At 49.9% G+C, this 21,428-nt stretch overlaps 1 protein-coding gene across 2 annotated transcripts in view; it reads right to left on the bottom strand.

Moving 5' to 3' along the window:
• Positions 1-1,038: 1,038 nt before the first annotated feature.
• Positions 1,039-21,428, bottom strand: part of Bicd2 (BICD cargo adaptor 2) — a 45,397-nt gene continuing 25,007 nt past the window's right edge. Inside the window, exons 2-8 of one of the 2 annotated variants that reach the window (XM_013150663.3) lie at positions 15,200-15,412; positions 11,313-11,465; positions 9,165-9,623; positions 7,467-8,510; positions 6,826-6,977; positions 4,842-5,052; positions 1,039-3,126 (exon numbers count right to left, since the gene is read on the bottom strand). In XM_013150663.3, coding sequence (XP_013006117.1) covers positions 3,121-3,126; positions 4,842-5,052; positions 6,826-6,977; positions 7,467-8,510; positions 9,165-9,623; positions 11,313-11,465; positions 15,200-15,412 — 2,238 coding nt within the window. In that variant the 3' untranslated portion in view covers positions 1,039-3,120. Of the gene's footprint in view, positions 5,053-6,825; positions 6,978-7,466; positions 8,511-9,164; positions 9,624-11,312; positions 11,466-15,199; positions 15,413-21,428 lie in introns of both variants that reach the window. The other variant, XM_003468226.5, reaches the window with a different exon arrangement.

The following is a 21,428-nucleotide window of genomic DNA, read 5'->3' as shown; positions in this document are numbered from 1 at the left end:
TATGTGAACCACTTAGCCTGAAGCCAGGCTACAGTGGCCACACATTTAAAGAGAAGTAGGGTGCCTCATGGGCCCTGCTGCCCCGTACTGCCCTACTCTGTAGGGTTTCCCTTCCACCTTTTCCTAGAACTCTGAAACAACAGGTTTGTTTGTTTGTGTGGTTTTTCTTTTTTTTGAGTCAAAGTCTATCTACGTTGTACTATGCCTTAAACTTGCAGCAATTCTGCCTTAATCTCCCAAATGCTGGAATTATAAGCGTACACCACCACACCTGGTTAACAGCCTCATTATTCAACTAAAACAATGAAACCTACAGCAGGTCATGACAGCTGCTACTAAAGAGGGATAGGGAGCCAGGCATGGGGGCGCATGCCTGTAATTCCAGGACTCAGGAGGCTCAGGCAGGAAAACTGCTATGGGTTACCAGCCTAAATTACAGAGCAAGACCTAGTCTCAATAAATAAATAGGGATAGGATTGTCAGCTGAGGAACACTCAAAGGGATAAGAACGTCAGCAAAGGAAGGGAGGCCTAGAACAAGACCCTGGCCTGAGACACCTCTGGAGGGAAGCCCTGGGTGGGTACGGATGTTCAGAGCTGACCAGAGTGCACCCTGCTGTCCTACCTTCCCTTACCCTTGAGCAGTAATTTCCGTGTGCTCCACATGTCTTAGTACACATTCCTACAGTTAAACAGGTGTCTGTGTTGATGAACAGGTTAAGTCTTGTAGCCTGAATCTATTCACCTCTGGGTTCTGGAAGCAAGACTCTGGCCACCACGTGACCCCGCATCATCCAAACCACTGCTTCTCAGTCAGGACAGCACAGGTCGCTTATTGTTTTAATCCACGGAAGCACAGTGTATTCTGACCAGCTGCTGGGTACTCGGACCTGTGTGGGAACCAGGGTGTGACCCACACATCTCCCCTCCACCCCCAGGACGTTGCCAGATCCCAGCATCAGGGGGACCCCCAGGCTGGTGTACTGCTGGCACCATGGTTATCTCTATAGGGGCCAAAGCAACCACAGAAAGCAAGGCGTGTGCTTTGATTTTTATTACTCTTTATTTATTGGTCCTACCAAAGAGACTCTTTACCCAGGCCCACTGTTCCTATGCGAGTTGGCCTTGCAGACATTCATGCCACGTCTTGTGTCTTGAGTCTCAATTATTTTTCTTTCCTATTCCTTTTCCATGCTCTGCCTCATTTTCTCAGAAACTGAAGGCATTTGCTTATTATTAGTTTTTTTGTTTGGGGCTGTGTAAAGGTTCCTTGGCAGGAGAACATGCATATGACTTTTAAAATAAAGACCAACATTCTGACACTAAGGTAATGCACAGGAAAAATACAGTACGTAGACAATGCAAATAAATACCCCATACAGATGAAGTTATCTCAAATGTAACAATATTTTTTATGAATCAACACTGTAACAGAAGGTAAAAACAGGAGTCCCAACAAATAGGAATAAGAAATGCTCATTCCAGGAAACAGAATTCTTCATTTCTTGTAATTTATATTATTATAATTTGTCCCCTTTATTTTGGAGGATGGAGGACAGTTTTTCTTCCTCCACAAGTACCAATCTGACCACACCCGTGAACCTCACTCAGCAAACAGCACAGGATGCAGACCTGGTTTGCTAAGGATCTTTAATGAGTTCTGTTTCCTGAAATTAACAGTGATTAGTTACACCAAGCAAGAGAAGATATAATACCTTGTTTTCACATTTGCAAAGAATACTATGGCTAACCCTTGTCCCCCAGCCGAGCCAGCTCTGGTGCCCTCGGCTCCTCACTGTTCTCTTCACAAACGTGGTGTTCGTACAGCTTGCTTAGCTTGTCCTAGTAAGTCCATTTGGTTCCCAAAGCACACTCAAGGTTTTGTGTTTGTTTTTGTTTTCTAAGCCCCTGAATTTGCAAGTAAAGAATCACTGACTAACAGAATTTTGCACAATTACTGTTTTCTTTCCCTCAACGAAGATGCCCAGGTCCAGGTGTGAGGAGAGTACCTCTGCCACCTGTTGGTCCACACTGGCCTTCAGCATTCCCAACGAGCTCTTTACTACCCACTCTGGAGAAGTAACTTTGCTGGGACACCTCCCTTAACTGATGAAGGCACTACTGGCAATGATTACTAACAAAAAGGCGTTGAAATAGAACACCCTAAAAATCGACAACTGTAGAATTTTCTAAGTGCACCATAATTTGGCACAACAACCAGAATAACAGAACAATTCCAATTTGGAATTTCACTGGTACAGTTGTATAAAATTCTGTTAATCAGTCATGCTTCACAATGTCCTAAAACCCAGAAAATTCTGGAATTTGTAGGTAATACTACTTATTCAATAATTTAACTTTTTTTTCAAGTGCCTGTTACTATTTTAACCAGAACAAAGGTCAAGTTTTCTTCTTGTTACATTGAACTATTCCTAAGAATAATAATAATACAATATGAAAAACCCCAGAATTGGAATACCCTGGATTTCTTAATGAACATGGCATTTAAAATCTGTAATTTCAAACATGAACCATAATGCCGTATAATCTAAAAGGCTGCTGAACCACAGCACGGATATACTTAGCCGAGCTCCTCGCTGGGCCAAAGCCTCATCTCCAGTCTAGAGCTACACACTACGGAGACAGCCCTGCCTTGTGCTGATGCCAGATCAACACGGCAGAGCTACAACCGACAGCTACAGGACCACAAGCACAGACCACGGCATCTGAGACCGTCTCTAGGAGAGAAACTGAGGAAGCAAATATAGTATCAAAATATCAAAAGTGCACAGGTTGATCGGATAAAAAATGAACGTGTGTAATAAGGACCCCTGTGGCGGGTGTCCAGCGGGCTCCTAGTGAGCCTGGTGGTGGCTGGGAAGCAGGTTCTTCGGCCCTACAGAGGCCTTTCCAAGCAGCGCTCACGGCATTCTGTATTAAAGCTTTTTCCCCTCCCAGTAAAAACTTGGGGTGTACTATTGGAAAAAAATTGCAGTGATATATCCAAAACATTTCTAAGTGGACTTTAGGTTACCCTTCCTTCCTTTGCCTGGGCCACGGGAGGGGAGGGGGGGACTGCAGTGTGACAGGGCCGGGTGGCCACTTCCTCCCAGCAGCTACTCTACAGCTGAAAATGGGAGAAAACAAGACAGCATTAGAAAAGGGCCACCTGTTGCCTCCTGCTCACTTGACAACTAAGTTCTCATCGTGCTGGGAGTGTGTGAGCCGGTTAGTTGGCAGAGGAGACCTGCATGTGTGTTAGGGGGGCCGGTGGCTCTGAGGGACCGCAAAGCCCCCTACAGGTACAAGAGAAGCTGCGTGCTGGCCTGGTGAAGAGAGAGCAAGGCGGGGGGCAGGCATGCAGGCAGCCATCCCCAGGATGGATGTGCAGGGCACACCCATGTCCTATCCTACGTTCCTACTGTTCTGTACCATGCATTGCCTAAAATCTGCAGAAGACCAAGTCACCTTCGGCACCAACGGAAACAGTGGGACAGACAGCTGTGTGGGGGACAACACGGCCAGCCCTGTGTGGTGTAACGGCACCAACCCTGTTTCTAGAAGGAGGCAGACAAGCAGCTGTCAGGAGAGCAGAAGGCAGCCTCAGGCCTGCTGCTCCCTGGGAAACCAGGAGGGAAACACTAAGAAGGGCTCTGCTTCAGATAGCCAGTGCCCCAGCTCTGGTGTGGATGAAGCCTCTGAGAACCAGGGGAGCCCTTAGCTGACTTTCTGCTTTCTGTTGGCACCCCCAAACTGAACTGGAGAACCACCCATATCCTGCCAAGTCTGGGAACCAGCCTTGGGCCTTGGCCACACCCTCTCAGTGTGGGCTCGGCTTTGCTACCACTGTGTGTGACCAGCCAAGTCCACTGGCCACTCAGACTTCAGGCTGTGACTCTCCACACCCTGCTTCTTCGGGCCTAAAGCACTTGAGAGCAAGGCCCAAAAACAGGTGGCTAATTTACCCCAATACAGAAGGTCTGGCCAGGCACTTGGAACACTTTTCTCTTTAAAGGAGGAAGCCCTTGGCCTCCGGCCTGCCAGTTTGTCACCTTGCAGGCCAGCAGGCCAGCATGCAGATCTCAGAAACAAGACCTTGGGGCTGTTGAGCTCTGCTCTTCTGGGCTGCAGGGTGTGTGAGTCTCATTTGCAGAATGCAGGTGCTCAGGACCACTCTTGTCTAGGTTTAAGGATGAAATCCTGCACTTTTGCCCTGGATGGGACCTGTAGTGAGATCCTGCACAAACTAAACATAACTTTCCATGGAACCCTGCTAACCACAGAGTCGCCCACTGAGGCTCGGCCTGTGGCGTACACTGGAACCTCCTAGAACTGCTTGCAGGTGCTGACATTACACACATACAAGGAACATGCAACTTCCAACTCAGGTTCTGTCCCTCTGTGGGCGCTGAGGGAGTGGGACAGGACTCTCTCCCTAAGGTGTCCGGGACCCCTAGGAGACACTTCCACACATCTGGCTTCCACCAGGGTACACAGCTCCATCCCTACCTCTGAACCTGTAAGATAGCAACTAACCCAGTGCTCCTGAGGGAACTGGAGTAGGAAGCGGCACAAACTCACAGGAGCGTCCTGGTGACAGCCATGCCCCGCGCTGCCACTCAGCTAGAATCCTGCTCTCCGTGCATTAGTCACGTTAAGACTGGCCTAGCACCACTGTCCCACCGCTGCGGGGTTAGTTGAAGTGAAGCAGACGTTAGCTGTGGCATGCGGCGCCCCACAACCCTAATCACAGTAAATGCTGTGCTTCTCGCTGCAGAACACCTGGTTGGCGAGCCCGGTGCCCTCGGCCCTGTCGTTTGCGCAGGCACAGGTGTGACTTACGCTCGGGGTGGCTGGCTTGGCTTTGGGGGCAGCCTTGGTGCGGCCCCGCCGGGTCTGCTCATGGTCCAGCTCAAGCAGCTCCAGCCGCTGGGTCAGTGCTAGCTTCTGCTGGATGGCCATTCGCAGCAGGGAGTTAAGTGTCTTCTTCTCATCCTCAGCAGCCGCCAGCTGCCGCTGCATCTCATCCAGCTGTGTGATGTACTCATCACACCTGTGGGGACCAAGAGTATGAATGAAGGGCCAGGCCAGGGAAAGCATCGGACCAGGGCTGTCCCTCCACGCAACACCTGGGATGAGACCAGGATAAGGGAGGTTTGCTGTGGTTTCTCTTAGCAAAGTCTTCTTTAGACAAAAACCTGATAAGGGTCAGAGGGGCCCTCAGCACCCCAAGCAGGCAGCCCTGTAAGGTTGGCTTAGATTCTGTGCTGGTTTGGTGAGCGTGCTTCGCTTGTTCAGCTGTATTTCCTCAAGACATTATAATGTTCAGCAGTTTGCCTTTTGGTGGGGTGATCTCCCCATTTGAAGGCCAGGAGGAAGCTCAGCACTGAGACATCACTGGCTTCCAGGGTTTGGGTGGAAAGCAAGGCAGGACTGGGCTTGCTTGCGCTTGAACATTGAAATGGTGCTTAGTAAGACTATGCTGAGCAACAGCCAGAGCCCAGGCCTCCACCTACTGTGACACACCTGTCCTGACCAGGTGTGGACCTGGGGAGGAGAACTAATGCCTACTCTGCTGTTTCTGGTATCCCACCTGTGGGTGGGACCTGCAGGAACACAGACCCTGCGGAGGTGAAGTCTCAGGCTCAGGGCAGAGTGTGGCTCATCACTGAGCAGTGCCTTCTCTGCTCTCAAAGCCCTGCCTTGCCTGTGCCCACACCCTGTGAAGTGGTCCCCTGACAGTGCCTTCTTAAGAGACATGCACTGTGCCACCAACCTTACAGGTCTGAAATCCTGGCCCCATCTGAAAGGTCAGACCTTTAAATAAAACAAGTTTGAAGAGCTGTAGGATCTTTCCTCAAGCATTTCCCTAAGCTCCAAGAAGAGAGAAAGCCTGTACAGAAACCCTGGACCTCTTCCTGTCTCAATTCCTATGCTGCAGGGACACCAGCCCTGACCTGGCTCCCATTCTGTCTCCCTCAGAGTCTCCACTTCCTCAGCCACCACAGCAAACTGCTAGGTGCACCAGATTCTGTGCTGGGCGTGCAGGGGACATGGCCAACCCCCAGGCCATAACAACATCCACCAGGAGGTGGCATCACCCATCCTTGGAGTGTGAAAGGCAAAGGCCGTGCTTTCCAGTCTAGGGTCTGATCTTCCCAAGCCTAGCAGGGTGGAAACACAACTGCTCCCCTCTGGAGCTTGAACCCCTGAACTGCTCCTCTCACTTCCCTGGAAGGCCAGGTGGGGTGGCCGTAAAGTGTAGATCGGTGCAGGGGTGTCCTGACAGGGACTCACCAGCCAGGAAAGGAACCCTGCCCCAGCTTCAGCCTACTGTATGTATGTGCCTCACAGTCAGTCACAGGAATCGTTGTTACCCATACCTCTCGAACACTGGATCCCACCCAACCTCAAAGCTCAATACTCCCAGACCCTGTGCCTTTCAGCCTCATGTACAAATGAGACAAGCTGAGCCTGCCAGGCTTTCACTAATAATAAAACAGAAAAAGCCTGCAGACCCACGCTCTTGGTAGCAGGGCCTGGCAGCAACAGGAACAGGAGAAAGGACTGCAGAGCCTCTGCCTAAGGTCAGCACACATGGCACTTGTCAGGCACAGACTGCACTGGCGAACTTGCCCACAGGACACATGGCTGAGGGGACCAATGTGACACAGTCCTTGTTACCTCTTTGCCCTGCCTTGTCACCAACGTGAGCCCCTGTGCTGGGGCTGGGGCTTTCCAAATCTTGAGCTAATGGAGCTGGGCACAGGGGCTGAGGGTGAGCACTGAGACTGCACGAGAGCAAGGTCAGAGAAGGTGCACTTACCTGGTGGCAAACATGGCGCGCAGAGAGGAGAAGGTGGCTGCATCCTCCTTGAGGGCCTTGAGCTCGTTGCGCAGCTTCATCATGGTCTCAGTCACCATGGCCTTCTCATTTTCGTACTTGCTCTTCAGGTTGGCGAGGGCCACTTCAGCCGTCTAGGGCAGACACGTTCAAGTTAGGAATTAGCCTAGAGCCCTTTAGATCTGGGTGGAGACTCTAGGTCCCAGGTGGTGCAGAAACCCTCAAAAATCACTTGGGGAGACACCTCCCTCTGATGCAGCCTGAGGATAAACCCAAGCAGCCAAGCTAGGGGCGCCCAGCCACTTCAGTGAATACCACCTGCTGACCCTGACCACAAGGAAGGACTGGGCAACCCCAACCCTGCCCTGCAGACCCTTGCACAGCCCAGTGCCACTCTGCCAGGGCACTCAGGCTGCGGCTGTCACGTTCATTAGCATCAGGAACTGGTGTGAGGTGGTCCACAGCAATGGTGCCTGCCCAGCCCTTCCACTCACTCCATTATCCTGGCTGGAGCTGAAGTTGACCTGGAGTCAGCTCCATGTTGAGACGACACATGTCTGGGAAGCCCTGCAGCAGTGAGGCACAGAGACCAAGGAGAGAAGACAACCACCACACCGGCTCACCTGCTTGTTGGCTTTGAGCACAGTGCGCAGAGTGGTGATCTGCTCCCGCTTGGTGCTAAGCAGCGACTTCAGCTTGAGGATCTCTTCCATGAGTGCCTCCTTGTCCTTGTCCACAGCTGGGCCCAGCTCCTGGGAGGCAATGCGTTGCCGGGAGAGCTCTGTTGTTCGGTCCACAGCTGCCTGCAAGTGCTTGATCTGGTCGCGGATGATTGCAATCAGGTTGTAGATGTTCATGGGCTCCCGGCGGGGGTCACTCAGAGGTGATGGCAGCGAAGAGCTGGGGGAGGGGCTGCTGTCCCCAGCAACACCATCTGACCGGCCTGCATCTGTGGCCAGCAGCCCCTTGGGCAGCAGAATGGGTGAGCGGCGGCCACGACCCTCAGGGCTGGTGCGGCCCCCAGGGCTGATGCGCCCAGCCCTACCTTGGCCTTCCCGGTAGTAGTCCAGCATGACACGGTTGGGTGTCTCATTGTTGCACATGCACACATGGTGGTAGAGGTTGGCCAGCTCCTCGCTGAAGGTCACTAGCTCATCTTGGGCCACACTCAGGCTGCCCTGGGTCTCACCAGCCACATCACTCACCTTCTTCAGCTCTTTTTCCAGATGGACTAGCAAATCACGGTCCTGGCAGCTGGCCTTTTCCAGCAGGGACACCTTCTCAGAGAGCGCCTGGGCCTCGGCCTCGTAACGAACCTTCTCCTCTGCATGCTGGGCCTCCTGAGCTTCATGTGTGCTCTGCAGTGCCTTAAGCTGCTCCCGCAGCTCGCCGGCCTCTGTCACAGCCACGTGGTACTTGCATGCCAGGATCTCGGGCCCATTGATATCCACCTCGTAGTAGTCACCATCTTCGTGGCTGTCTCGGTCCTTTTCGTTGTCCAGGGCAGTCTGCCGCTCTTTGCCAGCCTGCAGGCGCCGCAGTGCACTCAGATTCTCTGTAAGGCGGCTCACCTTCTCATCCTGCTCTGAGAGAGCTCCCCGCGCCTGTTCCAGCTGCTTCTGTGTGTCCTGCAGTGTTGCCAGCAAGCCTGTCTTCTCCCGCTCCATCTGTAAAGCACAAGCAGCAGGACAGCTCAGCAGCAGGCTCAGAGGACATCCAAGCTGGCCTGGCAAAAGGTTTCTTGACTACACTGTCAGTGACACACATAGTATAGGCCGAGTGGGGAAAATCCACACAGGGCCTTTAGAGCTGTGCCTACCCTCAGTAGCATAGGTCACTCATGAGGACCCTGTCCCCACTCCTGCTATAGGCCAGCCGGGCTCAGAGTGTGCTCTCTGGGTGACAGGGGAGGTTGGAGGGGACCATCTCAGCCTCAGCTCTCTGCTCTGGAACATGGAAGCTCTGCCACCCTCCTCCCTATGCACTGTGCAGGGCACTAGATCTGCTGGATGAAGGAGGAGCCATCTCCTTAGAGATGAGCCCAGCTGTAGCCTGAGAAAGTGTCACACAAAAGGCCAGCACTGTGTCTTCACCTGATAGTGTGGGCAACGGGAAGCACTATGTGCATCACACAGTGAAACCCCACCCTCTAACCAGACACTGACTTCTCTGGGGCTACCCTCTCTGCACTGTGGAGTTTTATTTATGTCAATGACATGATTTAAAATTGACGTAAGTAAATTAATACCAACAACAGTTCCAGGGAAGCCCTACTCGGCAGTGCATGCTGACAGTTGGCACACAAGGCCCTGCCAACTCACCTGCACCAGCTGCTGCTTCAGCTTCTGGATCTCAGAGATGTGAAGCTCACTGAGCAGATCGGAAACAAGGCTGGGAGAGGGGGGCACCAGGCTGTCCTTCCTGGGTGTGGATGTCTTATTGTCCGGCAGGGGCTTGGCTAAGCTACCATGCTCAAATCCATTAACTAGAGCCTCAGCATCGTTATTGGGCTCAGCAGTGGTGTCATCACTGAACTTGAGGCCATCCAGGGAGACCTGCAAGTGGCTGGTGTAGAAGGAGTCGTTAATGCTCATGTAGTGCGACAGCTCCTTCCGCAGACTGTTCTTCTGCTCTCGCTCTGTCTTCAGTGTCTCCAGTGCCTCCTCCAGCTGCCGCTCCGAGATCTCCTTAAGCCGGATAGCATCCTCCAGCTGGCTGTTAAGGTACTCAGTCTCCTCCTCCAGGCGCTTGATCTCATGTTTGAGGCCCTCAAATTCCACCTGAGAAAGGGAGGTTGAACAATCTGATGAGAGGAAGGCTCCACGAAGGTCCAATAAATTAAGAAAATGCACCAGGTCACAAAGAGCAAAGTGACTCATGAGGAAAAGCATCTCCCTACAGAAGAGGCGGCGGCCACTCAGGCTGAGCCCATGTCCTCCACAAGGGACGTCTGCTAAGAGGGTACCAGGCATGCTGTGCAAATGCATGGAAGTGTGCAGCCCACTACCAGGTCCAGTGTGCCCCAAGGCACACACTACATGGAGCCTGCAATGTCTCAGGCTTCAGAACACTTATCTATATGGCCCAATTTCTATTAGGATTCTTAAAATATCAAGTTAGGGCTGATTTAAACTGTACAAAAAACTTACTCAATATCAATAGCCAATCACATACTATAGGACACATAAAGCATGTACTGCAGTGTGTGCTATGACCATTATTTTGAATCACATTTCAAAATAAAGGAACAGACTTTCTGAAGGCAGAATGCCGCAATGCTAAATTCAGAACGCAGAACTGGAGGTGGCTAGAAAGCTCAGTCTTGCCAACGCAAAACCATATTTGCAGGTACAGGAGGAAAAGAGCAGATGGAAGCTCATGCTTAGTGGGAGGGGTCACAGCTTGTGGGCAAGTCTTTTTGTTTTTGTGGGCAAGTTTTTAAAAATTTGTCTTATTCTACAGTCCTGTTAAAAAATAAACCAATGAAATGAAGCACTGATCAGTCTTCATGGGTTTTGGGTAAGAAGAGACACCACATATCACATTCTAGGAGTGCTCATGAGAAGTAGGCATGGAATCCTCTTCACCTTAGTGCAACAAATCAGAAGGTGAGGGATCCCAGAGAGTGGGGACCAGAAAGGAAACCCCACCGAGGGCAGGGTATGTGTGAGCCTCAGCTCTCCTCTCCTCAGAGTAATGTGGGACAGGCTCTGCCTAAGTAAATCAATGACTCAGTGGTCCTTACATGAACACACAAAGTTAAGCACAAACTGTTGCTGCCTGATGGGGGCTGTGAGCTGTGTTCTGAGGCTTTCTAGGGAAAGAATCTGCTCCATGCTTGCTTTTACAAACACAGGGAGTTCTGCATACACACAACAGTGAGACCTTTCTGCACTGAGAGGATCCAGGCAGTAACAGAGTTCTGAAGAAAGCAAGCACAGCGTACTTGGTATTCTGGGACACTGTGCGGGATTTCCTGGGAGAAAACGTTCCCTGCAGGGTTGTGAATCTTGGACAGTGCGGGAGTGTATTCTTGTGGTCCTCAGGTCCCAGGATCACCTTATCCTCAGAGGGCACCCTCAGAATCCCCACCCCAGGGACAGGACCCTCCTCATCCCTGCCCAGGCAGAACATGGTAAAGTGTCAGCCTGTGGGCAGCACCCGAGGGAGATGGCACTTATAGATCGAGTCTCAGGTTTTTTAGTGTGAACTTTGTATCATCTTCTGGACTGCTCCTTGCCCGCCTCACCTGCCAGGGGTCAGCAAACACTGCAGCCACAGATCTTGTTCCATGGACCTGGGGAGTCTAGGCTCTGTTGGCTGTGGGCCCTGCCTCAACTGTAGTGCTGCTGGTGCTGGTTCTCAGCACCAGCTGAAAATGAGACAGAAACACAGAAAAGAGGGTTGGGTGAGAGGGCCGAGGCCCAGAGCCGACCTATGCGCCCGACACAGCCTCCACTCAGACTTGCCTGGTTCTGCCTGAGCACAGACACCTGCTTCTGCAGGCTGATGTTCTCCTCCTCCAGCTCTGAGTAGTCCTGCAGCAGCCGGGCCTCCCGGAACTTGTATTCCTTGATGTCATCACGCAGGCGGCCCCGCTGGATCTCCACATTCTGATTGATCTGTCAGGGCACAGAGAAGATGGGGGTAAGCGGCCTTCACAGAGGCCCACAAGCCCTGCCTCCAAGTGACAAGAGGAGGACATGCCACATCGACAGGATTTAGGGCCCAAGCATCTGGGCACTGTGTTGTGTAGGGAAGGGCCAATGGCCCAGTAAGATCCTTTCAGCCCTTTTCAGCTGGGGAATACTGGCAGATAACTCACCCTGCTCTGACCTTGGTGTCTCCACCTATAAGATGGGGTTGCCTGGTGGCAGGTAAATGGGGCAATGCCATGGCACAAAGTCTGTAGGTGCTCAGTAAACAAGAGTCTACCCCAAAGAAATGAACACATGTCACACAAGAGCCTTTCCATGAATGTTCACAGCAGCACTGCTTACAACGGCTGAAAGGTGGAAGCCATCCAAGAACCCATTATCAAGTGACTGGATGAAGAAAATGTGATCTGCCTGTCTCATGGAATACACTTCAGCCACAATAAAGAACGACATCCTGACACTGCGTATTATAACATGAATGAACGCTGACAACATGCTGCTGAGTGAAAGAAGCCCGTACGAGTCCACTGACACGAGCTGCCCAAAACAGGCAAATCCATAGAGGTGGAAAGCAGATTAGCAGGGGATGGATTAACTGTGAACAGGGTTTCTTTTTGGAGTGATGTATTAAAAAACTGATGTTGTAGAATGGAGATTTACAGACCTTGTCTAACACATTCCAGGCCCTGGGTCACATCCCCCACACCACAAAAGCAAAACAAATATGTCCCATCTGTTTGAGTTCTCGCACCCCTGGCATCCAGGCCCTGCAATACTGCTGGAGCTGGAATCCAGGATGCCAGTCATGATGGACTCCTGCTGGTAACATGTTTGGGCCAACAGAGGGCTGGGTCTGTATGGCCATACATAAGAACAAGAATGGAGAGGCGCATGAAAGCCTCACGCTAGCCTGGCAATGCTACTTGGCAGGTGGGGGCACCATCTCTGCTGACATGGCAGGACCCAAACACCTGCACTTCCATTCCACAGTGACAGAGCCTCTGCCCAAACAACATCACAGCAGCAGAGCTTGTGGGCCTACTACTGCCCAGCATCCACCCGACTCCAGAGAGAGTTCAGGCAGGCTGGGACTAGTCACCAGGGGTTTTTGGTTTTCCCTTGGGTAAGCACCTCCACCCAGGCAAACCTGTCTGACACTAGCCCAACAGAGAGCAGAGAACAAGTTTGGCTCTGCAGATGAGTGGCCCAGTTGGAGGAAGTGGGCAAATGGCTTAGAGCTGACCACCTAGGGTCTTATTCTAACAAGGAGCCAGGCTGCAGGGGGGCTGCTGCTCTCTTGTTCTGCCTCTGGACTTGTGTCTCCGCCCCAATAGCCTAGGACAGCCCCTGCCCTACCCCACCCTTTGCTGGAGCTAAGCAGCCTCGGGTCTGGGAAATGGGGCCACATCCCCACCAAGGTCCTCTCCAGGCCACTCCCTAGAATGGTTACCTACTTACCAGGATAGTAGACCCCAAAAAAGAATGCCAAGAGGACAGAAGCCACCCAGATGTCCACCACAGGCCCACAGGTAGCAAGAAGGTCACAGATCAGGACCCCAGGGCTCACTGGCCTCAGTTTCCTCATGTGTGAAGAACACTGGAAGTGCTGTCATGATGACTAGTCTGAGGTAGTCAAGACCACTGGACACAGGCCAAGTTATTTGGAGCCATAAACCTTCAGGTGTCCTCATGGTATGCTGGGCTTTGGAGTGGGACAGATATTTAGACCAGCAGTCCAGGGTGGAAACAAGGTGAGTGCTGTCAGGGCATGGATAGTGAGTAAAGGTTGCAGCCCATCACTGGATGCCAAATGCCAGCAAGACCAGTGGGTAGGAGACACAGGGACTCTCTCCAACCCAAAGGGTAACCAGCTTTGGGCAGTGAGGGACAGCCATACTAGTGACTGAGCACTCAGCACAGTAGCTCAGATGCAGAAACAACAGCAGCACAGAAAGGAGCTGGCTACAACTGGGAAAGGTGCTGAGAGAGGTTCCATGGGCAGCAGAGTGTCCACTGCAGCCGGGTACACAGGAGGCAGAAACCCCGTGGGGTTCCCTAAGGCTCTACAGCAATGGAGGGAAGCGGTACTGCTGCTACAGGGCAGTGTGCCACTGCCATGGGAGTGTAGGTGGGGTCCCTAAGGAGAGAAAAGAGAATTGCACAGTTACATAAGGAGAATCAGAATTTCCTCCTGAAGCAAACAGGAACGGCAGAAATCTCCCCACACTTGGCTTTAGCTCGCTGAGCTCATTTCCGGCCCAGCAGGGTCACGGTCAAGTAGCCCTCTCAGCTGCCTGGGAACAGGGCAGAATATGTGGGGTGGGAGTGAACGCCTCCAGTGGCCTTTCAGGAAAAGAGAGGCCAGACAGATGGACAGTAGCCAGGATACGCAGAGCTCCATCTCCTCCTACCTCACCAGAGCAATCCTGTGAAGGAAACAGGATCAGGCACTGTACCTTTAGGGCAGCGATGGCGAACCTTTTAGAGACAAGCGTCCAAACTGCAACCCAAAACCCACTTACATATTGCAAAGTTTTATTACTATAATTAAACCTGAATACTAGATTCCAGTTTAGAAAAACTAACTCACACACTAATGTTTATATCTTAAAAGGAAAACAAATACTGCACATGCCATAGGTTTACAACAGCTGCTCCAGGGTCTGAGTGCTGGCCCCCAGGGTCCAGGCAAGCTTTTCTTGGGGTCCATGGAGCCCCCAGGTCAAGGGGAAGCAACCACTCCCTAATGTGGCTGGTCAGCAGATCCTGCAATGGGAAGCCATCCCCACGGGGCCCACACGTCATGGCTGATGCTCTGCCGCCTTCTCTGACATTCACTGCAGAGAGTAGGACTCCTGTGTATAGAACAGGGGCCAAGGGGTACATGCAGGATGTGGGGTGATGGAGCACAGGTAGGTATTTCCTACAAGGTGCTTTGGAGACTATGGGTTTATAAACAGGGGAAACTGAGGTCAGAACCGAGGCAAGGCTTTGCCCAGCATGAACCCACGCCATCTGAAAACCTGGAGGCTGACCTCTGAGGTCACGGCCAGGTAGGTCACAGCCAGGAACACAGCTCATGAGGGGACTATCTGTTGTCCCTCATGGTCAGCCTGCCTTGGTAATGGGGTCCCACTCTTCCTTAGGGGGCACTGGCTTCTCTCACCTACCCACAGCCCATGGCCCTCCAACCATAAGCTGGACCATTCCTTCTTGAGGCCCTGATCAAAGCCTGTAGGACTCTCCCTGAGCAAGATAAAGTGCTCCCACGTGAAGAGTGTCCAGTGATGGATGGACCTAGGCACCGCACCCAAGCCCTGGTTTATGGGAACCACTTCACTAGTGACACAGGGACTGCCCAGATGAAGCAGTCTGTGTGCTCTTTCTGAACAGCACTGGAGATCGAAGATGGAGCCCAAATAAAGCTACAGAAACCACAGCCTCTGCTTCCATTCATCTATTTATTTATTAAGACACATTCTTGCTACATAGTCCAGGCTGGTCTTAAACTTCCTATGTAGCCCAAGCTAGCCTTGAACCTACATCAATCTTCCTGCCACAGTCTCCCAAGTGCTGGGATTATAGGCCTATGCCACCACACCAGCTTACAGCCAACTCTTCTGAGCCACATGGTATCAGCACACCAGCCCCACAGTGCCACTGTCACAGTGCCACACTCCCCAGCCCCAACCACTTACCTCCTTCAACTCCTGGGCTACTGACGTGAGGCGCTCGTTCTCGGACTGCGTGTTGGTGAGGACGTTGCGCAGCTGCTTCAGCTCTGTCTGCAGCTCCAGCACCTTCCGCACATAGTACTGTTCCTTGGAGGCTGACTCCTGGATCAGACTCTCCTCCCGGCTCTCACCATCCGCGGCTACTTTCTTGTGATTCGTGTGTGCCTGCCCGAATGCCTGCGTCAGGAGACAGGACATCCTTAAGATGTGTGTCCTGGGGCCACAGAGGAATGGAGATGAGGCCAAAAGCAAGGTTCAAGCTGCAGTGCCAGGGGGAGCCTGGGCCTGAGAGGTGGGTCGATGGCACGTGTGTGTGTAATACAGGTAACCTGGGTTTAGGAAGCAGTCCAAATAGCAGCAGCACAGGGTGCCAGATGGGTGGGTGTGGCAGAAGCACTCTGTGCAGGGCCACACAGCAGGCCTCCTTCGAGGGGCCCACGAGGACGCGCCATGGGACCAGCATGGGTCTAGGACAGTTAAGTCTGGTGGAGCCACTGAGGAACAATCCCATAGCTGCCCACATAGCCCCCACTCTTCGCTGCTCCAGATGGGAAAACCCAAGGCTCAGGGAGGTGCCCCAGCCACACAAGAAAGAGGAATGGGTGTCTCTCCCCCAGGTATCTGGCTCTGACCTGTCCCTCACTTGTTCTGGGAGAACCTGGCCAGCTCAGTCAGACAGGACAACACAGGTCAGCACAGTAGGCAACAGGACTGTGGGTCTTGCACTATAAAACTGTTGTTGCAAGTCTGTACACACCCGTGTCACCCAGGCTCATTTGTCCCTGCTCCATGGACACAGCACTCCTCTGTGCTTTGAAGCAGCTTAGCTTTGTAATTTCTGTTCTGTACTCTTCCATTCTAGTCCCAGGAAAGGACCAAATCACAGACTGCTCCGTCCATGCAGTACCTGACCCATGTGGCTGCCTCAAGAGGACACATGAAGGGAAGCCAGACATGGATAGGCCTCCCACCTGAGTTCCTGGCCCCAAGTCTTGGATTAGGTGATGCGAGTGGTGGGCTGTGGGTCAGCCTAGGGCAGTGCCAGGACAGCATGCAGGCGGGTCTGACTGAGGAGTCCCTATCTGTGGCTGCTCAGAACATGCCCAGGAAGTGGAGCTGGAGGATGCAGACATCTGCTTGGCAGCTTTCTCAAGGTGCAACGGCTGAGCACTGTGACACACTAAGTCCAGGCTAGCTGACCTGGGCCCCAAAACTTTTTCTCCCCATAAGCTCCCTGTCTGGAGCCTTCAAGTACCCCCAGCAGCTTTTCAAACACCCAAATGCAAGATCCAGCTGAGAAAAGAGTCACGGACCAAATCTACCTCCCAGGTGAAAAAACTTTACAAACCTTGGAAGTGATGTCAAGAATATGAACAAATAATAGGCAGTTTTCAAGTCACTAGCACCAGATAATGAGAGACAGGAAGGAGAATGAGAGGAGTCCCATGGTGGCCCTTATCCCTCAGAAAGAAAATTCTCAGTCCCAGCACAGAAAGGGGATTTGAGGGGGTGGCAGCAGGGAGGTGACAGATCTGTGGAGGAGCTGGAGAAAGGTGGCAGAAAGAAAAGGCCAGCTGGCCTGCAGACTGGACAAACCTTCACTATAGACGGTCAGCGCAGGGCTGAGGAAGCCATGAGAAAGGACTACAGAGAGGAGCAGAGGAACAATTGCCACCACTAACATCTAAAAACAGGGCCCATTCCAGGCAGCCAGAGGGAGTCCTCCTGATTCTCTGGAGCATTCCCAAGGACTGGCAAAATCAGCCTGGATGAAGCACTGCTCTGACATAGCAAGCAAAGTATAAAGACAAATCCCAAAGGGTCAATGTTTCCAAGTTATTACAAGAATCAAGCTCAAGCACACACACAGGAAAACAAAAACACCCATCCACCTACAGGCAAAATTCCAGGGAACTGGTCCAAGGAGGGGAGGATCAAGGGTGGGCACTGGGCCCTGATGCAGCTGCAAAGGAGCAGCCCGCCAAGATGTCAGCTACCGAATTCAGAGGAGAGAAGACTATGCTACGCAGAGACTGAAGATACAAAGACTCACACGGAACTTGGGAACTTGCGGAAACCAAAAGCAACAGCCAGGTGTGGTAGCTCTGATCCCAGTGCTTGGGCAGGGGATGAGTTCGAGGCCTGCCTGGCTTACAAAGTGAGTTCAAGGGCTGGGGATTTAGCCCAGCAGCATAAGCGCCTACACCTGGCAAGTGCGAGGTCATAAGTTTGATCTCCAGTACCAAAAACAAAAAAACAAAAACAAAGTGAGTTCAAGGCTAGCCTGAACCACACTGTGAAACCCTGTCTCAAAAAAAGAAAGAAAAGAAAAGAGCAAAAGCAGGCATTAACAGCAGGTGCCTTGTGCAGAAGAGATTAGTCAACTTGGAAACAGCAAACTACCCAAAATGAGACAGAGAATCAATCAGTAGTGTGTCAAGGGTCCTACTCTACGAGTATCTCAAATTCCTTCAGAAAACAGTAAGAGATGAACAGAAAAAAAAAATTGAGGAAAAATAGCTTTTAAAGTCCAAATTTGATAAAAATTACATACCTATAAATGTTAGCAACTTGTCAACTCCAAGCACAAAAAATATGAAAACAACTATACTAGGATGTAACAAAATTACTTGAAAGCAGTAATGTGTTGAAAATACTAAAGAGGAAGATTAATGCCTGACCTATGGAGGAGCACAGCAAGGACTCCGGCACTTCTGATGCACCAAACACGGAGGAGTGTCTTCCAACTACAGCAGCCCTGCGTGTTCATGTGTTAATGAGAACACCAAACCCAGAGAGAACTTCACAGGTAAGGGTGGGCAAGCATTTGAGACATGCAAAAGTTGACCGAATCTATCAATACCAGCCCTGCATTTTAAGTAAAAAAATCTTTCACGGGGCTGGGGATTTAGCTCAGCGGCATAAGCACCTGCCTTACAAGCAGGCAGTCGTGAGTTTGATCCCTGGTACCAATAAAAAGGAAAAAGACAAAAAAAAAAAAAAAAAATCTTTCACACAGAAGCAAAATTGTACCAAATAAAAACCTGTATCTACAAGAATGGAAATCACTAGAAATGGTTCATTCTGTGGGTAAAAAAAAAAAATTTAAAAATCTGTTTTTCTTATTAAATCTCTTTAAAAGATACGTCTTCAATGCAATTCATATCAAAATTGAGAAGTCTTTCTTCACAGAAATAAAAAAGCTCAAATTCACATGGATTTGCAAAGGTCTTAGAATAGCTAAAAGTGGGAGGGTTCACAATTTTGGATTTCTAAATGTAGTATGAAACTACCTGATCAAAACTGTGGTAATGTTATCAGGGTAAGACACAGACACCACTAGAACAGAACAGAGTTCAAAAACAATAGTAAAAGAGTAGTTTTTCAACAAATGACATTAGGGCACAAGTGAATACCTAAATTAACAGAAAAATCTCTGTAAAATCCTCAAATACTTGGCAAGTAAATAACGTATATGTTAAAAGTGTTTCAACTAGAGGAAAAGCACATGAGGATTTATGGTATGCCAATAATCAAGTACGTAGGGTACTTACAGCACTAAATACCCATTTTAGAGAAAAGACCAGCCCCGTCAGTAACTTCGGTTTCCATCCTTATCAACTAGCCGGCCCAGGCTGGCATCAGCCGAGTGCTGTGAGGAGAGCTCAGCTGGCACCGGCAGACTGTCCCCTCCGCAGCATCTCATATGCCCCCAGGGTTGGTCGCAGACACCTGGGAACATCAGCAGTGTGCCAGGACACAGCCTTGCCAATGCTTCTCCAAGACCGTAGCACTCCTGCTCTGGTATGGGATGCAAGTGGTACAAACAACAAGGAAGTCAGATCTACTGAAGCTAAGCAAGCGTCTGCTCTCTGACCCAGCACGGCCCCACCTAGACCTGCACTGGGGAGGATGCCACACAGGTGCAGAGAAAGGCAATGTTTATAGGAAAGCTAGGTCCCAAGGATCCACTGACAAAACACGGATCGACTCATGGTGATATACGTATACCAGAAATGAAAACTGAATGAAGTATTCTTGTACAGAAAACAGAGATGAATCTCACATGGTAAAAGATGGAAGAAAATAAAGAGTCCATAATGTACGACTCCATTTATCTGTAAAGTTTCAAGAATAAGTAGAGCTAATTCATGCTGTTAGAAGTCGGCATTGCTAGAAGTGACTCTTGTGCCCAGCATAGTGCCACATGCATGTCCCCCCATCTACTTGGAAGAATGAGGTATGAACACTGAAAATTTTAGCCCAACCAGAACAACAGAAGTGACTTCTTAGCAAAACCCTGTTTCAAAGTTAAAAAGAAAAAATAAAAACACCTGGTGATGTTGGTCAGTGCAAAGGCAAAACAGCAATGTTAGTAGTAGTGGTAGTGACCCTTGGTAGGGAGGGTCCGTGCTGGGGGTACCAGAAGAGGATTCTGGGAGCTGTGTTGTCCTGATTCTTGTGACTCTTGATCTGAGGACTAGTAACATGGTTGTATCTGGCTTGTGAAAATTCGTATTTCTAATTTATGCACTGGATGGTTTTTTTCCTTAATAAAAATCTAAAAATAATAAATCCCCAAACCAAGCTCTTTAAATGCAATTAAACTGATAAACCTCTAGCTAGAATATCTGAGGAGAGGGGCAAATAAACTACCATTATCAAGAATAAGAGGTGGCAGCATCCTAGATTCTACAGCTATTAAGGGAATATCAGGAGTTTATGGCAAATTTAACAACTTTGATGACATGAAAAAATCCCCTATGTAATCCATTAACTAGTGATTTCCTACTGTTCATTTTTTTTCTGTAAATCTGTATAGCTTGTACCCTTTTCCCTGCTTTTTTTTTCTTTTCTCCTTAAATAAAATTAAAAAAAAAAATCCCCTAAAAGACACAAACTACCAAAGCCCACTCGAGAAGAAATAGATAATCTGAATAGTCCTATGTCTTTTAAAGCAATTAAATATTTTAAAACCTTTGGGATGGGACTATACCTCAGCAGCACAGCACCTGGCTGGCAAGCATGAGGCCCTGAGTTTGATTCCCAGTACCAAAAAAAAAAAAAAAAAGGCAGGAAAGAAATATAAGTTTAATCTACACAAACTCAGAAAACTGAAAAGGAAGGAACACTTTCCATTAATTTTGTGAGGCCACCATTATCCTGTTACCAAAACCAGAGACAGCGCAAAATAGAAACCATAGTGCATATCTGTAATTCCAGCACTCGGGAGGCTGAGGCAAGGGAGACTGCTGAGTTGATAATATAGGGAGTTCAAGGTCCGCCTGAACTGCACAACATAGCAAGACCCTGCCTCAAAAATCAAAGAGAAAGAGAGAGAAATTGATCGACTGATTGATGGGTCAGGTGTAGCAATACATGCCTATACCCCAGCACTTGGGATGCTGAGGCAGGAGGATTGCCATGAGTTCAAGCCAGTGTGGCCTACATAGTGAGACCCTACCTCAAAACAAAACAACCAAAAAAAGGTCTATTTACAAGAGTATCAAGGTATTAAATGCTTATGCTTAAATTTGAGAGATAATATGCAAAGATAATATGCTTCCAGCACTACCAAGAGAAGAGATCAGACAGAAAAAAACATCTACTGAACAGAAGAGAATACAGAAACAGTCAACTTATCTGACAAAAGCAATTTGTTGAAAAAAATGTTTTAACACACTGTGCTGAACTAAATGAACACTTACATATGTAAAACATGAACTCCAGAGGCCAGCACAGCCACACACCTGCAGTCCCAGCTCCTTGGGAAGCCCAGGTAGGAGAAGCAATTGAACGCATGAGTGTGAGACCAGCCTGAGCAACACAGCAAGACCCCACCAGAGACAGACAAACAAAACTATACCTCACACTATAAAACAAATCAAAATGAATCCCAGGCTGAACTATTAAAAGCACAAAGCTCCCAGAGGAAAACACAAGAGAGACAGGTTGCAACCTTGGACATGACACCCAAGTTGGTAAACTGGCCCCAAAACCAATACTTGTGAGTTTGATAGCCAAGAGTGGAATGAAGAGACAAATCACAGACTTGGAAAGAAACTTCACAAATCATATATATGATGAAGAACTTGTATGCAGCATACATAGAGGTTTTTTGTTTTTGTTTTTTAGATAGGGTCTCATTATGCAGTTCCGGTTGGCCTTGAACTCACTTTGCAGCTCAGGCTGA

The sequence above is a fragment of the Cavia porcellus genome, unplaced genomic scaffold (assembly GCF_034190915.1).
Source record: "Cavia porcellus strain 051 isolate PalLab524CR breed Dunkin Hartley unplaced genomic scaffold, mCavPor4.1 scaffold_17, whole genome shotgun sequence".
Lineage (NCBI taxonomy): Eukaryota > Metazoa > Chordata > Mammalia > Rodentia > Caviidae > Cavia > Cavia porcellus.
Note: the sequence above shows the minus strand (reverse complement) of the source record. Positions and strands in the feature narration are given on the sequence as shown.